This window comes from Dendrobates tinctorius, unplaced genomic scaffold (genome assembly GCF_039654945.1).
Source record: "Dendrobates tinctorius isolate UK_male_01 unplaced genomic scaffold, ASM3965494v1 ptg000332l, whole genome shotgun sequence".
NCBI lineage: Eukaryota > Metazoa > Chordata > Amphibia > Anura > Dendrobatidae > Dendrobates > Dendrobates tinctorius.
This window is the reverse complement of record NW_027361998.1, coordinates 2741063-2757239: the sequence shown is the minus strand read 5'-3', so window position 1 is coordinate 2757239 and position 16177 is coordinate 2741063. Positions and strand designations below refer to the sequence as shown.

Here is a 16177-nt window from a genome sequence, read left to right as displayed (position 1 = left end):
AACAACTAGGACTATCAGGGACACAGAACACTAGGCAGCAGATACTATTTTGTCTGCTAAACCCCTGGACACTGGAGACCATCTAAGGCACCCAACCGCACCAGCTGACTTCTCTTCTGCCAAACCACTGGATACCAGAGATTATCTGGGACAACCATTAAACACCAACTATGTGGTCCATTAGACATCTGGGATTAGGACAAAAAACAACTGTGATGGGTGAACCAAACCATTTTGACATGAGGAACTAGGGCATGAAACTGCCGGGCACCATCTGGGCTACTAAACCTCTCAGGACCTGGTTCTTCTTGGGACAACAATGACATGTAAACCACTCAGGGACGCATTCAGTTGTAGCCGCCATATTGTCAGACGCAACAAGACACCCGACAATCTATCCAATCAGTGCACTAGAAAGCAGTAGCCACTATTCACCTTTGAGTCCTTGGTGGTGAGTTGTCGTATCCCCTTCGGTCCTATGACCAGGTCCACGGTGATACTCCATCCTTGCTAAAGAGGGAGCAAACAATCATTAATCAGTTTAATGTATCCTTGAAGGGGCAAAAACATCTTCTACAAACACCCAATGACCTTAAAGAATGTCTGGAGCCCATTTTAATATCACCAAAGTTCACCAAAATGTTGGTGAACCAAATAGTTGTATCAAAATATGAGGAATAAGTTTCTCTAAAATTAGGTCCTAGATGGTTCTCCTGGCCAAAAGTTGATCTAGATTATCCAGCTGCCCTGACCACCAGTGATCAGCTGTGGATGTTCATTTTTCCCACAGTTCCCCTAGAGGTGAAATGTAGAATTACAGTACCCACTGACTCTTATGTAACGCATAGTCCTCCACAGTAGTCTGCTGGGACTTTCAGGGTCCTGGAGGGACTAGATTTAGACTACATAAATGGAAGCCCTCACCGCAAGTTCACATCTGTAGGTCTCTTGATCGATGGAGGTGAAACTAGAGAGCGTGTTCAGGAAACGCATGATACACTCCTCCTCCCGCAGGGACCCGTACTGCTGGAACGTCTGCTGGATCATCTTCCGGAACTGTTTGGGCTTCACGTAGAACATAGGGATAAAAAGAAAATAATGTGGCAGGACACAGACGACAGAGTGAACCCCCCTGAAAACCCCGGTCTATCAAGGCGTTATATTTCCCAAGTTTCTAACTTATTTCTGACTTTAATATTTTACCTTTAGACTTTCTTGCATTTGTCTTGGGAAAAATAGGTCCAGTCCGACTTCTTTCCTAAGAAGAGAAGAATACCAAAACTTAGATGGAGCCACAAACCCAAATGTACAACCGATCCTGTAACCCTCCATTCGACCAGGCCAATTCGGAATTCTCGTTTTTTTCCCCTCCTCTTCTTCCTACAGCCATGACTTTAATGTTCCGTTCCCCTAATTGTGTGAAGACTTTTGTAGGACGAGTTGTCGTTTGGGTTTTTGTTTCTACAGTGTTCAGTTTGTGGTAAAAAAAAAAAAATAACCAGGTGACGCGATTCTCCAGGTCAGTACAGTGACGGCGATAACAAACAAACATTTTATCTTCTTTTTTTGTTTTCGAGATTTTAGTGGTTAAACAAAAATTTGGAACCGTCATCAGTTTGGTTTTGTGTTGCCATTTTTTGAGACCAGAGACCTTTGTTGTTATTTTTCTTTCAATGGTGAAGGATTGTCGTTGGCGTGACCGGCTATAGTTTTTGTTGGTGCAGTTTTGGGATGCATATGTTTTGGGATGCATACGTTTTGGGAGGCATGTGGGTCGCCCTCCCAGGGCTGTGGGGTACTCGGTACCGGGCCGGTGTCAGGGGAATGTGTCACAGCAGCGGTGACCCGGTCCGTGGCCCTGGGCGCCCAAGTAATGGGGGAATGTAGTTAATGGAATGGAATAGTTCTTGACGCCACCTGTGGTGTTTGGCAAGCAAGATGTTAAGCCAACGCTGCGTGCAGATCCTCTGGGGCTGATGGTGTGTTGCAGCATAGATGGTGTAGCTCCCCACAGGTGGAGCTGTAACCCCAGGGCAGTGTAATTGCAATAGATGAGAATAGGCGCAGGCGGTGTGAGGAATGTTGGTACCCAGATGTAGCGGTGCTGACGGTGCTGGCGCACAAATGAATGGAGGACACCAGAGCTTGCAGTTCCAAAGCTTTACCCACAGTCCGTGGTACACACTGGTGCCTGCCTCCGTGCAGTGTCCTCCGGGGCAGAGACTCAATCAACCTCCCGGGCAAGTCAGGATTCTCCTCTCCAACACTCCGCCTACATGTACCATTCCTGAATGACTCCTCTATTGCGCCTTAAGGTGTGAAGAGCTCCAGTATCGTGGTTCTCTGGAGTTCCTCCTGTCAGATGTTCCTAACAACTCTACTCGCATGGCAGACAGCTGTAGCCTCTCTCGGGGACTCCCTTCTCCGCAGTCCTGGCTCTCTATTCAGTTGCTGTTGTGCCCCAAATCTTAGATGGGAGTAATGCATTTACAGCCAACTACTCCACCGGTGTCTGCTGCAGAACCATAAGTTTCCATACAACCTCGGGGACCGGGCCCCGGCCTTGCGCTGAGAACCTATAGGCAGGGTTCATCTTCCAACCCACGTCTCCTCTCTGTTCTCCTACTCCTTCGTTCCGTACTGATCCTTCTCTCTCTTATGGAAGCTTAGGTTGCAGTTCTACGTCTTTCTCCTTCTGTTCCTTTCCCGTGCCAGCTCGCTTAGATCACTGAGGCAGCTGCAGCACTCTTTCTTCTCTTGGACCCGTCCTCAGACTCTCCTGACTGACTGTCCTGACTGACCTCCCGTCAGACTGATCTCTCAGACTGATCTGTAATTCTAAACCTTCCCAACCTTTTATATGGATCTCAACTCCACCCACCTCCCAGCACATCCAGTGTTCCATGCAGGGAACCACCAGGGCACTCCTAATGTCTAGGAGGAGAGAGAACCCTCAATGCGGTTGTGCTGAACTACTCTGGTGTGTGGGGTGCGAGTGTTGGAGTGTGGAAAGGAGTTCCCACCTTACCCGGATGGTGGGGCACTACACCTTAGGAGAAGGTGCAGTACCTCTGTGGCGACTGAGCCTCAGGGGTGCCACACATGCGTTTTGGGAGGCATACATTTTGAGATTGCATACGTTTTGGGATTGCATACGTTTTTGGGATTGCATACGTTTTTGGGATTGCATACGTTTTGGGAGGCACACGTTTTGGGATTGCATACGTTTTGGGATGCATACGTTTTTGGGATTGCATACGTTTTTGGGATTGCATACGTTTTGGGAGGGATACGTTTTGGGAGGCATACGTTTTGGGATTGCATACGTTTTGGGATTGCATACATTTTGGGAGGCACACGTTTTGGGAGGCACACGTTTTGGGATTGCATACGTTCTGGGATGCATACGTTTTGGGAGGCCCACGTTTTGGGATTGCATACGTTCTGGGATTGCATACGTTTTGGGATTGCATACGTTTTGGGAGGTCCACGTTTTGGGATTGCATACGTTTTGGGATTGCATACGTTTTGGGATTGCATACGTTTTGGGAGGCATACGTTTTGGGAGGCATACTTTTTGGGATTGCATACGTTTTGGGATGCATACATTTTGGGAATGCATACGTTTTGGGATTGCATACATTTTGGGAGGCACACGTTTTGGGATTGCATACGTTTTGGGATTGCATACGTTTTGGGATTGCATACGTTTTGGGATTGCATACGTTTTGGGATTGCATACGTTTTGGGAGGCATACGTTTTGGGAGGCATACGTTTTGGGAGGCATACGTTTTTGGAGGCATACGTTTTGGGATTGCATACGTTTTGGGATTGCATACGTTTTGGGATTGCATACGTTTTTGGAGGCATACGTTTTGGGATTGCATACGTTTTGGATTGCATACGTTTTGGGATTGCATACGTTTTGGGATTGCATACATTTTGGGAGGCACACGTTTTGGGATTGCATACGTTTTGGGATTGCATACGTTTTGGGATTGCATACGTTTTGGGATTGCATACGTTTTGGGAGGCATACGTTTTGGGAGGCATACGTTTTGGGAGGCATACGTTTTGGGAGGCATACGTTTTGGGAGGCATACGTTTTTGGAGGCATACGTTTTGGGATTGCATACGTTTTGGGATTGCATACGTTTTGGGATTGCATACGTTTTTGGAGGCATACGTTTTGGGATTGCATACGTTTTGGATTGCATACGTTTTGGGATTGCATACGTTTTTGGAGGCATACTTTTTGGGATACATACTTTTTGGGATACATACTTTCTATTGCATTTTTGGAGGGAGTTGGAAGGGGTTTCAAAACAAAATTTTGGTGTTGTTTTCTCTTTATGGCACTTACTTCATGGGTTAAATCATTTAATATTTTGCTAGATTGGACTTTTCTGGACATGGCGATTTTTTTTTTTTTACATGTCTTCATCTTTATTTTGGAAAAAGGAGGTAAATCAAGCTTTGATATTTTAATTGTTTTTATATTTTTTTTTACTACTTTTTTACATATTTTTAGTCCCTTTAGGGAAATTGAACCTGTGATTGATTGCTTGTACATTGTTACACCAGGATTCATAGTGCAGCGGTGGGGGTCTTCAGTAGAGAACCCATTAGGACCCTGTAATCATATCTTAGGGTGGGGGATGACAGGCATTGGAATGGTCCCAACTCCAATAATGCATCACCTGACAGTGACGTTTAAAGGCGCCCATTCACCATTTTTTACATGAAAAAGAGATGAAAAGATGAATCATATGTATGAGCAGAGGAGGATTCACGGATACGAGGGATAAATGGACTCTGCTGTATATAGTGACAGATGTGATCTCATATTGAGTTACTTCTTAAATTACTTTATATTTTATTCCTTTCTATTCTAGCCTAAAATCACTGAATAAAACATAAATGAGCTCTAATTTAATAAATAAGAACATAAAATAAAAAAATATATATTTGCTTTTTTTCCCCTTTATATATTTTATAGGAAATAAAAACAAATTATATTATTTCTTTTTTCACTTTATATATTTTATAAAAAATAAAAAACATATTATTTCTTCTTTTCCACTTTATATGTTTTATAAGAAATAAAAGAAAATATTATTTTCTTTTTTTTTTCCCTCTATATATTTTATAGGGAATAAAAACAAATTATATTATTTCTTTTTTCACTTTATATATTTTATAAGAAATAAAAAACATATATTATTTTCTTTTTTTTTCCCCTATATATTTTATAGGGGATAAAAACAAATTATATTATTTCTTTTTTCCAACTTTATATTTTTTATAAGAAAGAAAAAATATATATTTTTTCTTTTTTTTCCCCCATTACAGTGCCTACAAGTAGTATTCAACCCCCTGCAGATTTAGCAGGTTTGATAAGATGCAAATAAGTTAGAGCCTTCAAACTTCACACAAGAGCAGGATTTATTAACAGATGCATAAATCTTACAAACCAAAAAGTTATGTTGCTCAGTTAAATTTTAATAAATTTTAAACATAAAAGTGTGGGTCAATTATTATTCAACCCCTAGGTTTAATATTTTGTGGAATAACCCTTGTTTGCAATTACAGCTGATAATCGTCTTTTATAAGACCTGATCAGGCCGGCACAGGTCTCTGGAGTTATCTTGGCCCACTCCTCCATGCAGATCTTCTCCAAGTTATCTAGGTTCTTTGGGTGTCTCATGTGGACTTTAATCTTGAGCTCCTTCCACAAGTTTTCAATTGGGTTAAGGTCAGGAGACTGACTAGGCCACTCCAACACCTTGATTTTTTGCCTCTTGAACCAGGCCTTGGTTGTGTTGGCTGTGTGCTTTGGGTCGTTGTCTTGTTGGAAGATGAAATGACGACCCATCTTAAGATCCTTGATGGAGGAGCGGAGGTTCTTGCCCAAAATCTCCAGGTAGGCCGTGCTATCCATCTTCCCATGGATGCGGACCAGATGGCCAGGAACCTTGGCTGAGAAACAGCCCCACAGCATGATGCTGCCACCACCATGCTTGACTGTAGGGATGGTATTCTTGGGGTCGTATGCAGTGCCATCCAGTCTCCAAAAGTCACGTGTGTGGTTGGCACCAAAGATCTCGATCTTGGTCTCATCAGACCAGAGAACCTTGAACCAGTCTGTCTCAGAGTCCTCCAAGTGATCATGAGCAAACTGTAGACGAGCCTTGACATGACGCTTTGAAAGTAAAGGTACCTTACGGGCTCGTCTGGAACGGAGACCATTGCGGTGGAGTACGTTACTTATGGTATTGACTGAAACCAATGTCCCCACTGCCATGAGATCTTCCCGGAGCTCCTTCCTTGTTGTCCTTGGGTTAGCCTTGACTCTTTGGACAAGCCTGGCCTCGGCACGGGAGGAAACTTTCAAAGGCTGTCCAGGCCGTGGAAGGCTAACAGTAGTTCCATAAGCCTTCCACTTCCGGATGATGCTCCCAACAGTGGAGACAGGTAGGCCCAACTCCTTGGAAAGGGTTTTGTACCCCTTGCCAGCCTTGTGACCCTCCACGATCTTGTCTCTGATGGCCTTGGAATGCTCCTTTGTCTTTCCCATGTTGACCACGTATGAGTGCTGTTCACAAGTTTGGGGAGGGTCTTAAATAGTCAGAAAAGGCTGGAAAAAGAGATAATTAATCCAAACATGTGAAGCTCATTGTTCTTTGTGCCTGAAATACTTCTTAATACTTTAGGGGAACCAAACAGAATTCTGGTGGTTTGAGGGGTTGAATAATAAATGACCCTCTGAATAAACTTTTCACAATTTAAAAAAAAATTAAACAAAGAAATAACATTCTTTTTTGCTGCAGTGCATTTCACACTTCCAGGCTGATCTACAGTCCAAATGTCACAATGCCAAGTTAATTCCGAATGTGTAAACCTGCTAAATCTGCAGGGGGTTGAATACTACTTGTAGGCACTGTATATATTATATGGGGAATAAAAAAAAATATTTTTTTATTTTTTTCCCCCTTTACATATTTTATAGATTAAATAAGATAGAACCTAATTTAATAAATAACTTAATAATAACTTTTTTTTTTAATTGCTTTTGTTTCTTATTTATTTTCATTGTTTTCTTGCTTTTTTATTTTTAAAGTTCCCATATTGTTGCACGTTTTCTATTTTGTTGTGATCTCAATGCCGACATTGAAATTGACTTTATGGTTTAAAAAAAAAAAAAAAAAATTATAGCAAAATTTCCAGTGGCGGGAACAGAACTTATGATGTAACTTCCAGCTGGTTCCCTAATAATAGGAATGTGCACTGATTGTGGTCGTCCCCATAGTCGTCCCTATGGTCGTCCCTGCCGATGAGACACACAATTCATATAGAAACTACGTTGTTGACACCACATCCGTGTTTTGTTTTTTTTTTGTTTTTTTTAATGCATTTTGGAGAAAAAAAAATATCTGATAACATTTACAGCTTATTTACAAAGAAAAGCAGCAAAAGTCCCAGCATAAACAACTGAAGCCCCCAACCGATACATATACTAATAATATCTGTCTTACAGTATCTCCGCTTACTCTAAGAAGTCAAAGTTTGATCTTTTCTCCAGGGCGTTTTGAGGCATGTCCTTGTAGAATCGCCTAAAACGCAAGAAGGTGATGAGTTTAATCCTGCATGCAATTCACCACTTGCCCTCTAGATGGCAGCAAAATACAACAAAATCTACTGCATTTCCTCTTTATAAATAATGTAATTTCCTAATATTTCTTGTGCGTCATTTCCTCATGTTTTTTTTTTCCCCCAAGATCTCCGCTTGCTGTCTTTGAATGGTAAATTGCATTGTTTTTATTCAACTGCCTGTAGAAAACAGCTTTTGTTATATTGCAAGTAGCCACTAGGTGGCACTAGTGAGTATTCTCTAAACTTTCTGGGAGACGGCTAATTTGCATACTTAGAGTTGAGCTATGTATATAAATATATATATATGTCAGTCCTGGTCATGTGCTGCAAGGATCGTACACATCTTCTGATTTGTACTAAATTTAAAGGGCTACTGCCTTGGTTAAAGGGGAAGTCCATCTTCAGCAAATACAGTTGAGTCATATTATAAAAACTTTGTAATAAACCAGAAAGCTTCAGAGAATAAGGGAATTGATAGTTAAGCGACTTTCTGATGTCGTTTCTCGGTACCTGAGCTCCAGACATCCCAGCTGCAGTGCCATGCCCTCGCTGACCTTGGTGGCGTACTGCTGCATGTAGTCGTTCCTCAGCTGCAGGGAAAACACATACAGTCACATATTACAGGTATACAGCGGCATCCGCCTGCGCTGCACTCTGGACAACTGAATGAACGGCAATTCCGCATTATTCTATGGTAACAGATTGCTTTCCCAAGGAAATCCGAACATGGTAATGAGATCCGGACCCTCACTGGGGGCACAAGATTCCCCACCTAATATACTGGGGGCAATGACACTTATATGGGGACACTTTGACTATAATGGGGCGCAGTGGGAATAATGGGGACACTGAGACTTTACTGGGGGCACTGAGACTTATATGGGGCACTGAGACTATACTGGGGGCGCTAAGACTATACTGGGGGCATTGAGACTTATACGGGGGCACTGAGACTATACTGGGGGCACTGACACTTATATGGGGCAGTGAGACTATACTGGGGGCACTAAGACTATACTGGGGGCACAGACTATACTGGGGGCATTGAGACTTATACGGGGGCACTGAGACTATACTGGGGGCACTGAGACTTATACGGGGGCACTGAGACAATACTAGGGGGCACTGAGACTTCTGTGGGGGCACTGAGACTATACTGGGAGCACTGAGACTTCTACGGGGGCACTGAGACTTCTACGGGGGAACTGAGACAATACTAGGGGGCACTGAGACTTCTGTGGGGGCACTGAGACTTCTACGGGGGCACTGAGACAATACTAAGGGGGCACCGAGACTTCTACGGGGGCACTGAGACTATACTAGGGGGCACTGAGACTTCTGTGGGGGCACCGAGACTATAATGGGGGTATAGTGGGTATAATGGGGGCACTGAAACTTATATGGGGGCACAATGACTATAATGGGGCACAGTTACTACTATGGGAGCACAGTGAGTAATGGGGCACTGGGATTATACTGGGGGCACGGTGACTATAATGAGGCACTGAGACTTACCTGGGGGAACTGTGACTATACTGGGGGCACTGTGACTATACTGGGGGCACCGAGACTATACTGGGGGGAACGAGACTATACTGGGGGCACCGAGACTTATATGGGAGCACTATGACTATAATGGGGGCACGGTGACTATAATGGAGCACAGTTACTACTATGGGAGCACAGTGAGTAATGGGGCACTGGGACTATACTGGGGGCACGGTGACTATAATGAGGCACTGGGACTATACTGGGGGCACTGTGACTATACTGGGGGCACCGAGACTATACTGGGGGCACCGAGACTTATATGGGAGCACTATGACTATAATGGGGGCACGGTGACTATAATGGAGCACAGTTACTACTATGGGAGCACAGTGAGTAATGGGGCACTGGGACTATACTGGGGGCACAGTGACTATAATGGGGCACTGAGACTTATATGGGGGCACTATGACTATAATGGGGGCACGGTGACTATAATGGAGCACAGTGAGTAATGGGACACTGGGACTATACTGGGGGCACTGGGACTATACTGGGGGCACAGTGACTATAATGGGGGCACATTTTCCTGGGAGTTCTGGGGCACTTGGGATGTGACCGTGGGGCACACATGGAGCAGATAATACCAGCGATTACACAGATTGCACCGCATCCAGATGATCAATAATCCCACCAGGTATCAGGACCATCCGTTGCCAAGCAGCGGCCACGTACCTGCTGGTAGAAGTAAAGTAACGTGGTTTTGTCCTTCTTGAAACTTTCTATATAATTATCCGGCAGGTAGCGGATCCGGAGATCGTACCTAGGAATAATCACAGGAAGATTCAGCGCAGGGAATCCGGGGATCGGCCCCATAACCTGACAGCATCAATGTATCACAGGAGGCAACCACAAAGAGCGTCTCTCGCTGTGGAGGAGCCGCCGAGCCTCGCAGAACCAACACATTGATGGCAATGACAACCTCTAGTGCTTCTTGTCACCATTGGTGGCGCTACTGATAACAGGAGAGGCTTATAATATGTTCACTATCCGGGGAGTCTTCCTGTGAAGAAGAAGATAATGTCCAGCCTGGAGAACCCCCTTAAGAACATTTTGGAGACCCCATTAGTTTATGCACATCGTCAGCGGCTCGATAAGTTACCATTTTATTACTGTGAGTTTTCTGGTTTCTGCACGTGACTCATTGCCTCCATCATCAGTATCTGGTGACCACTCATTGCCTACATCATCAGTATCTGGTGACTGGTCATTGCCTTCAACAGTATCTGGTGATCGCTCATTTCCTCCATCATCAGTAGCTGGTGACCGCCCGTTGCCTCTATCTTCAGTATCTGGTGACTGCTCATTGGCTCCATCATCAGTATCTGGTGACCACTCATTTCCTCCATCTCCAGTATCTGGTGACCACTCATTGCCTCCATCATCAGTAACTGGTGACCACTCATTGGCTCCATCAACAGTATCTGGTGACCGCTCGTTGTCTCCATCATCAGTATCTGGTGACCGCTCATTGCCTCCATCATCAGTATTTGGTGATCGCTCGTTGCCTCCATCAGTATCTGGTGACTGCTCATTGGTTCCATCATCAGTAGCTGGTGACCACTCGTTGCCTCCATCATCAGTATCTGGTGACCACTCATTGGCTCCATCATCAGTATCTGGTGACCGCTCATTTCCTCCATCTCCAGTATCTGGTGACTACTCGTTGCCTCCATCAACAGTAACTGGTGACCACTCATTGGCTCCATCATCAGTATCTGGTGACCGCTCGTTGTCTCCATCATCAGTATCTGGTGACCGCTCATTGCCTCCATCATCAGTATCTGGTGATCGCTCGTTGCCTCCATCAGTATCTGGTGACCGCTCATTGGGTCCATCATCAGTAGCTGGTGACCACTCGTTGCCTCCATCATCAGTATCTGGTGACCGCCATTGTCTCCATCATCAGTATCTGGTGACCACTCGTTGCCTCCATCATCAGTACCTGGTGACCGCTCGTTGCCTCCATCATCAGTATCTGGTGACCGCTCATTGCCTACATCATCAGTATCTGGTGACTGGTCATTGCCTTCATCAGTATCTGGTGATCGCTCATTGCCTTCAACAGTATCTGGTGATCGCTCATTGCCTCCATCATCAGTATCTGGTGACCGCTCGTTGCCTCCATCTCCAGTATCTGGTGACCGCTCGTTGCCTCCATCATCAGTATCTGGTGATCGCTCATTGCCTCCATCATCAGTATCTGGTGACCGCTCGTTGCCTCCATCATCAGTATCTGGTGACCATCAGCTTCAATATTTATTATGCCGTCACTTCTCCTCGTCCCTTGTACTCAGATTATGGAGGATCTCGGCAGGAGGTTGTGCCAAACATCTTGTATCACTGACCCCAGATCTTCTGTGTCTGAGGCTTGTAGAGTCATTATCCCCACCCATCGATAAATATGCTAATCATGGTACTGAGCTTTACCTCCACTCTGCCTCTAGGTGGAGACACTCGTACTTCTCCTGCACCTCGCCCACGGTCATGTCGGGGTGCAGCCAGTGGATCTCGTCAGATTTCAGGTGCTTCAGTCGTAGCCCGTAACACTCCACGTGCTGGATGTCCGGACCGATCCGACCACTCAGGAGGATGGAGCTGATGATTTCCTGTGTACAGACAGATATAGGTATAAGTCATCACGCCAACATGTGACCTAAACGTACAGTGACCCCGGAAAGTTTGGGAACCTTTTCCGAAAAACTACTCAGATTTTCAGAAACATTCTAAAAGTAGATAAAGAACCAAAAAAAAAAAAAAAAAAAAAAAAAGTGAAACATATCAAACGATCATTTTATTGAGAAATATTCTCCAATATCACACGTCTGTGAGCGGCAGAAGTAAGTGAACCCTTTTCTCTCAGTATCATTTATACCAAAAAGCTCCATTTTGGTCTCATTCGTCCACAATACATTGCTCCAGTCGCCTTCTGGCTTGTCCCAGTGATCTTTAGCAAACTGCGGACAGGCAACAATGTTCTTTTTAGAGAGCAGAGGCTTTCTCCTTGCAGTCCTGCCATGCACGCCATTATTGTTCACTATCCTCCAGATAGCAAAAATTAAAACTAAGTAAGAGAGGCCTTTGGTTACTTAGCGATTACCTTGGGCTCCATTGTGATCTCTCATACTATTATACAGTGGATATAAAAAATCTAGACAGCCCTGAAAAAATGTCAGGTTTTTCATCATGTAAAAAAAATCATGCCAAGAAGAATCATTTCAGAACTGTTCAGAATTCCTCCCACCTTGACTAAAGCCCCAGTTCCACCTGTTGAAAAACAGCCACAAAGCCCCATTCTGCTTCCACCACGCTTCCCTGTGGGGATGGTGGCTTTTTACCTTTTGGAATTATGGTGGAACTTTTTGATCATAACATGCTTTTGGCAGACTTGATGGATGTTTTGGCTAAACATAGCCGGGCTTGGATCTTTTCTTTGTAAGAAAAGGCTTCAATTTTACCCCACAACCTCACAGGTCGGATGTATGAAGAATACAGGAGATTGTAGTCACATGCAATGCAAAACCAGGACTGGCCAGAAATTCCTGCAGCTCCTTTAATGTTAGAAACACAATTATGGGCAGCAGAGAGGCTCCTCAGGACCCTATTTGGGTAAGGTGATGTTACTTCACTGCACTATCAATAGCACTTTAGCGGTTCCCTGACTATGGTCAGTAGGTGAGTGGTTGTCGTAATGGGAATATAGGTACAAGATTACTAATTTTTTCACCTTCCTTGTGAGTGAACAACTTGTGCTTCACTTTTTTGAATTAATAGCGACTTTTGGTATATGTTGCTCCCAGACAAGTGAAGGTGTGCCTTACATAAATGTTTATATATGAATATTTATTCCCATTTCACCCTCTCCTGTGTCCAAATTAGGGTGTGACAATCCTTTCCCCTTGTTTTAGGGGTTTTACACTGATTGGTGTTTTCACCTTGTACCTGATTCGTCTCTCTAAATACGTCTCCACCTTGATATTGACTCATTTTGTTTAATTTATATTTTTTGTAAGAAATGTGTAATAAAAATGAATTTTTCATCGATTTGACTCTGAAAAGTAGTTTTTGCTGGGTTTGTTTGACTCCGATATTCTATGAAGGCTTCCAGCTCCTTTAATGTTGCTGTAGCCTCCCAACCAAACATTTTCTTGCCTTTTCATCAATTTTTGAAGGACGTCCAGTTCTAGGCAATGTCACTGTCGTGCCAAATTTAAACCACTTCTTGGTGGTGTTTTCACAGTGCCCATGATAGATCTAATGGCTTTTTGTTCCATCCTACTGACTATTAGATCTATTTGGTCGCCCACTCACACCTGATTGTCATCCCATTAACTGAAAGCACCAGACTAATCTCACCTTCAAATTATCTGCTAATTCTCTGTCAATCCTAAAGGTTCACATACTTTTTTTTCCCACTCACAGACATGTGACACTTGATCCAAAATTTTAAAAAAAATTACAGAATCTGATTTGTTTGTCTCATTTGTTTAATTTGGTTCTTTATCTACTTTTTTTTTAAAACTCATTGACCAACAATAATTAAATGTCAGCGTAGTGGACAGCCCCCTCCAACATCTTCCAATATAACACAATTACATTCCCTCTTCATGCTAGCCTAATGGCCTGCAGTTCACATCACAACCACTGGGTGGCCACACAAATAGGCACAAAATCATCTCCTGACAGAGTATCACAAAATTATGTTTTTTTTTTTCCTTACCGGTCGTCTCGAGGCGCAGCTCAGGATGTCGAGCCAAGAGACAAGGAAAGACAAATCTGTGTCCCATTTATATGTCAAAAGAAGAAACTAAAAAAGACACCCTGCAAAAGATCCCCGTCCTTAGGCCGGAGTCACACTAGCGAGAAATACGGACGAGTGCTATGCGCAAAAACCACACATTGCACTCGGACCAATGTTTCTCTATGGGGCAGCTCCCATCAGCTGATTTTTTTTCGACCGTATTATACGGGCTAAGAAAATCGCAGAATCCCTTGTTGTCCTGAAAAAAAAAAATAAAATAAGAAAAACAATATCCATACCTCTCCGCTGTTCAGTCAGGTCCTCTGCTGCAATCCATCGCAAGGGGTTAACTAGTTTACAACAGGGACCAGTGCTAATGAAATCATGTCTGCGCAGGTGCCCGGCTGACCGGAGATGAACTAATAAGCGTGGGAAAGTTTCTGAACTTTTTCCCACGCTCCTGAGTTCACCTCAGGTCGGCCAGGGGAATCCACGCACCCTCACTGACTACTGCTGACGTCACTGAGGCTGCACGGAGTCCCCAGCTGACCTGAGGTGAACTGACAGCATGGGAAAAAGTTCAGACACTTTCAATACACTAGACCACCAGGATTATTAATATTAATCTTGTCACCACTTTAGACCATCGTGAGATGTTAACATTAATGCTTTAATTGCTCTAAACTAGGAGGGTTGTTGCTATTAATCCTTTTACCATTCTAAGGCTATGTGCACACGCTGCAGATTCACCTGCGTTTTTTTCCGCGCGGAACCGCAGGTAAAACCGCAGGTAAAGTGACCTGCGGTTTTCCTGCAGTTTGGTCTGCGGTTTCACACCTCTACTATGTTAAAGGTGTGAAACTGCTGCGGAAACCGCCCAAACAATTGACATGCTGCGGTTTGGAAACCGCAGCAAAACCACGCGGAAAAAACCGCACCGTCAGCACAGCGTTTTTGAAAACCCATAGGGTTTCATTGAACTGTACTTGATCTGCGGAACTGCTACGTTTCCACAGGGCCCAAACCGCTGCGGAAATGCAGCAGAATCCGCACCGTGTGCACACAGCCTAAGACCACCAGGGCTATTACGATTAATATTACCACGTAGGATCACCAGGGATAGTAATAATAATCTTTCATAAATACAGACCAGTAGGGTTATTGCTATTAATTCTTTGCTCAATTTAGACCAACAGGGTTATTATTATTAATATTACCACTCTGGGCTACCAGGGATAATACCATTAAACTTCCACTACTCCAGACCACCAGGGATAATACCATTAATCTTCCACTACTCCAGACCACCAGGGATAATACCATTAATACTCCACCAGGGATAATACCATTAATCTTCCACTACTCCAGACCACCAGGGATACCACCATTTATCTTCTACTCCTCTAGACCACCAGGGATAATACCATTAATCTTCCACTACTCCAGACCACCAGGGATAATACCATTAATCTTCCACTACTCTAGACCATCAGGGATAATACCATTACTCTTTCACTACTCCAGACCACCAGGGATAATACCATTAATCTTCTACTCCTCTAGACCACCAGGGATAATACCATTAATCTTCCACTACTCCAGATCACCAGGGATAATACCATTAATCTTCCACTACTCTAGACCACCAGGGATAATACCATTAATCTACTATTCTAGACCACCAGGGATAATACCATTAATCTTCCACTACCCCAGACCATCAGGGATAATACCATTACTCTTTCCCTACTCCAGACCACCAGGGATAAACCAGTAATCTTCTACTCCTCTAGACCACCAGGGATAATACCATTAATCTTACACTACTCCAGACCACCAGGGATAATACCATTAATCTACTACTCTAGACCACAGGGATAATACCATTAATCTTCCACTACTCCAGACCATCAGGGATAATACCATTAATCTTACACTACTCCAGACAACCAGGGATAATACCATTAATCTACTACTCTAGACCACAGGGATAATACCATTACTCTTTCACTACTCCAGACCACCAGGGATAATACCAGTAATATTCCACTACTCCAAACCACCAGAAATAATACCAATTACTTTCCACTACTCGAGACTACCAGAAATAATACCATTACTCTCCCACTACTCCAGTCTGCCAGGGATGCTACCATTAATCCTTACATCACTATAGAACACCAGTATTAGTACCATTAATATTATATTACTCTAGGCCACAAGGGGTAGTAACA

At 43.8% G+C, this 16177-nt stretch overlaps 1 protein-coding gene across 3 annotated transcripts in view; it reads right to left on the bottom strand.

The window, feature by feature from the left end:
* Window positions 1–16177, bottom strand: part of PTK2B (protein tyrosine kinase 2 beta) — a 178426-nt gene that overhangs the window by 70294 nt on the left and 91955 nt on the right. For all 3 annotated transcript variants that reach the window (XM_073561927.1, XM_073561928.1, XM_073561926.1), the window contains 7 exons: window positions 11633–11811; window positions 9878–9965; window positions 8165–8244; window positions 7552–7614; window positions 1204–1258; window positions 925–1065; window positions 436–510 (listed from right to left, as the gene is read on the bottom strand). In XM_073561927.1, the coding sequence (XP_073418028.1) occupies window positions 436–510; window positions 925–1065; window positions 1204–1258; window positions 7552–7614; window positions 8165–8244; window positions 9878–9965; window positions 11633–11811 (681 nt within the window). The remainder of the gene's footprint in view (window positions 1–435; window positions 511–924; window positions 1066–1203; window positions 1259–7551; window positions 7615–8164; window positions 8245–9877; window positions 9966–11632; window positions 11812–16177) is intronic.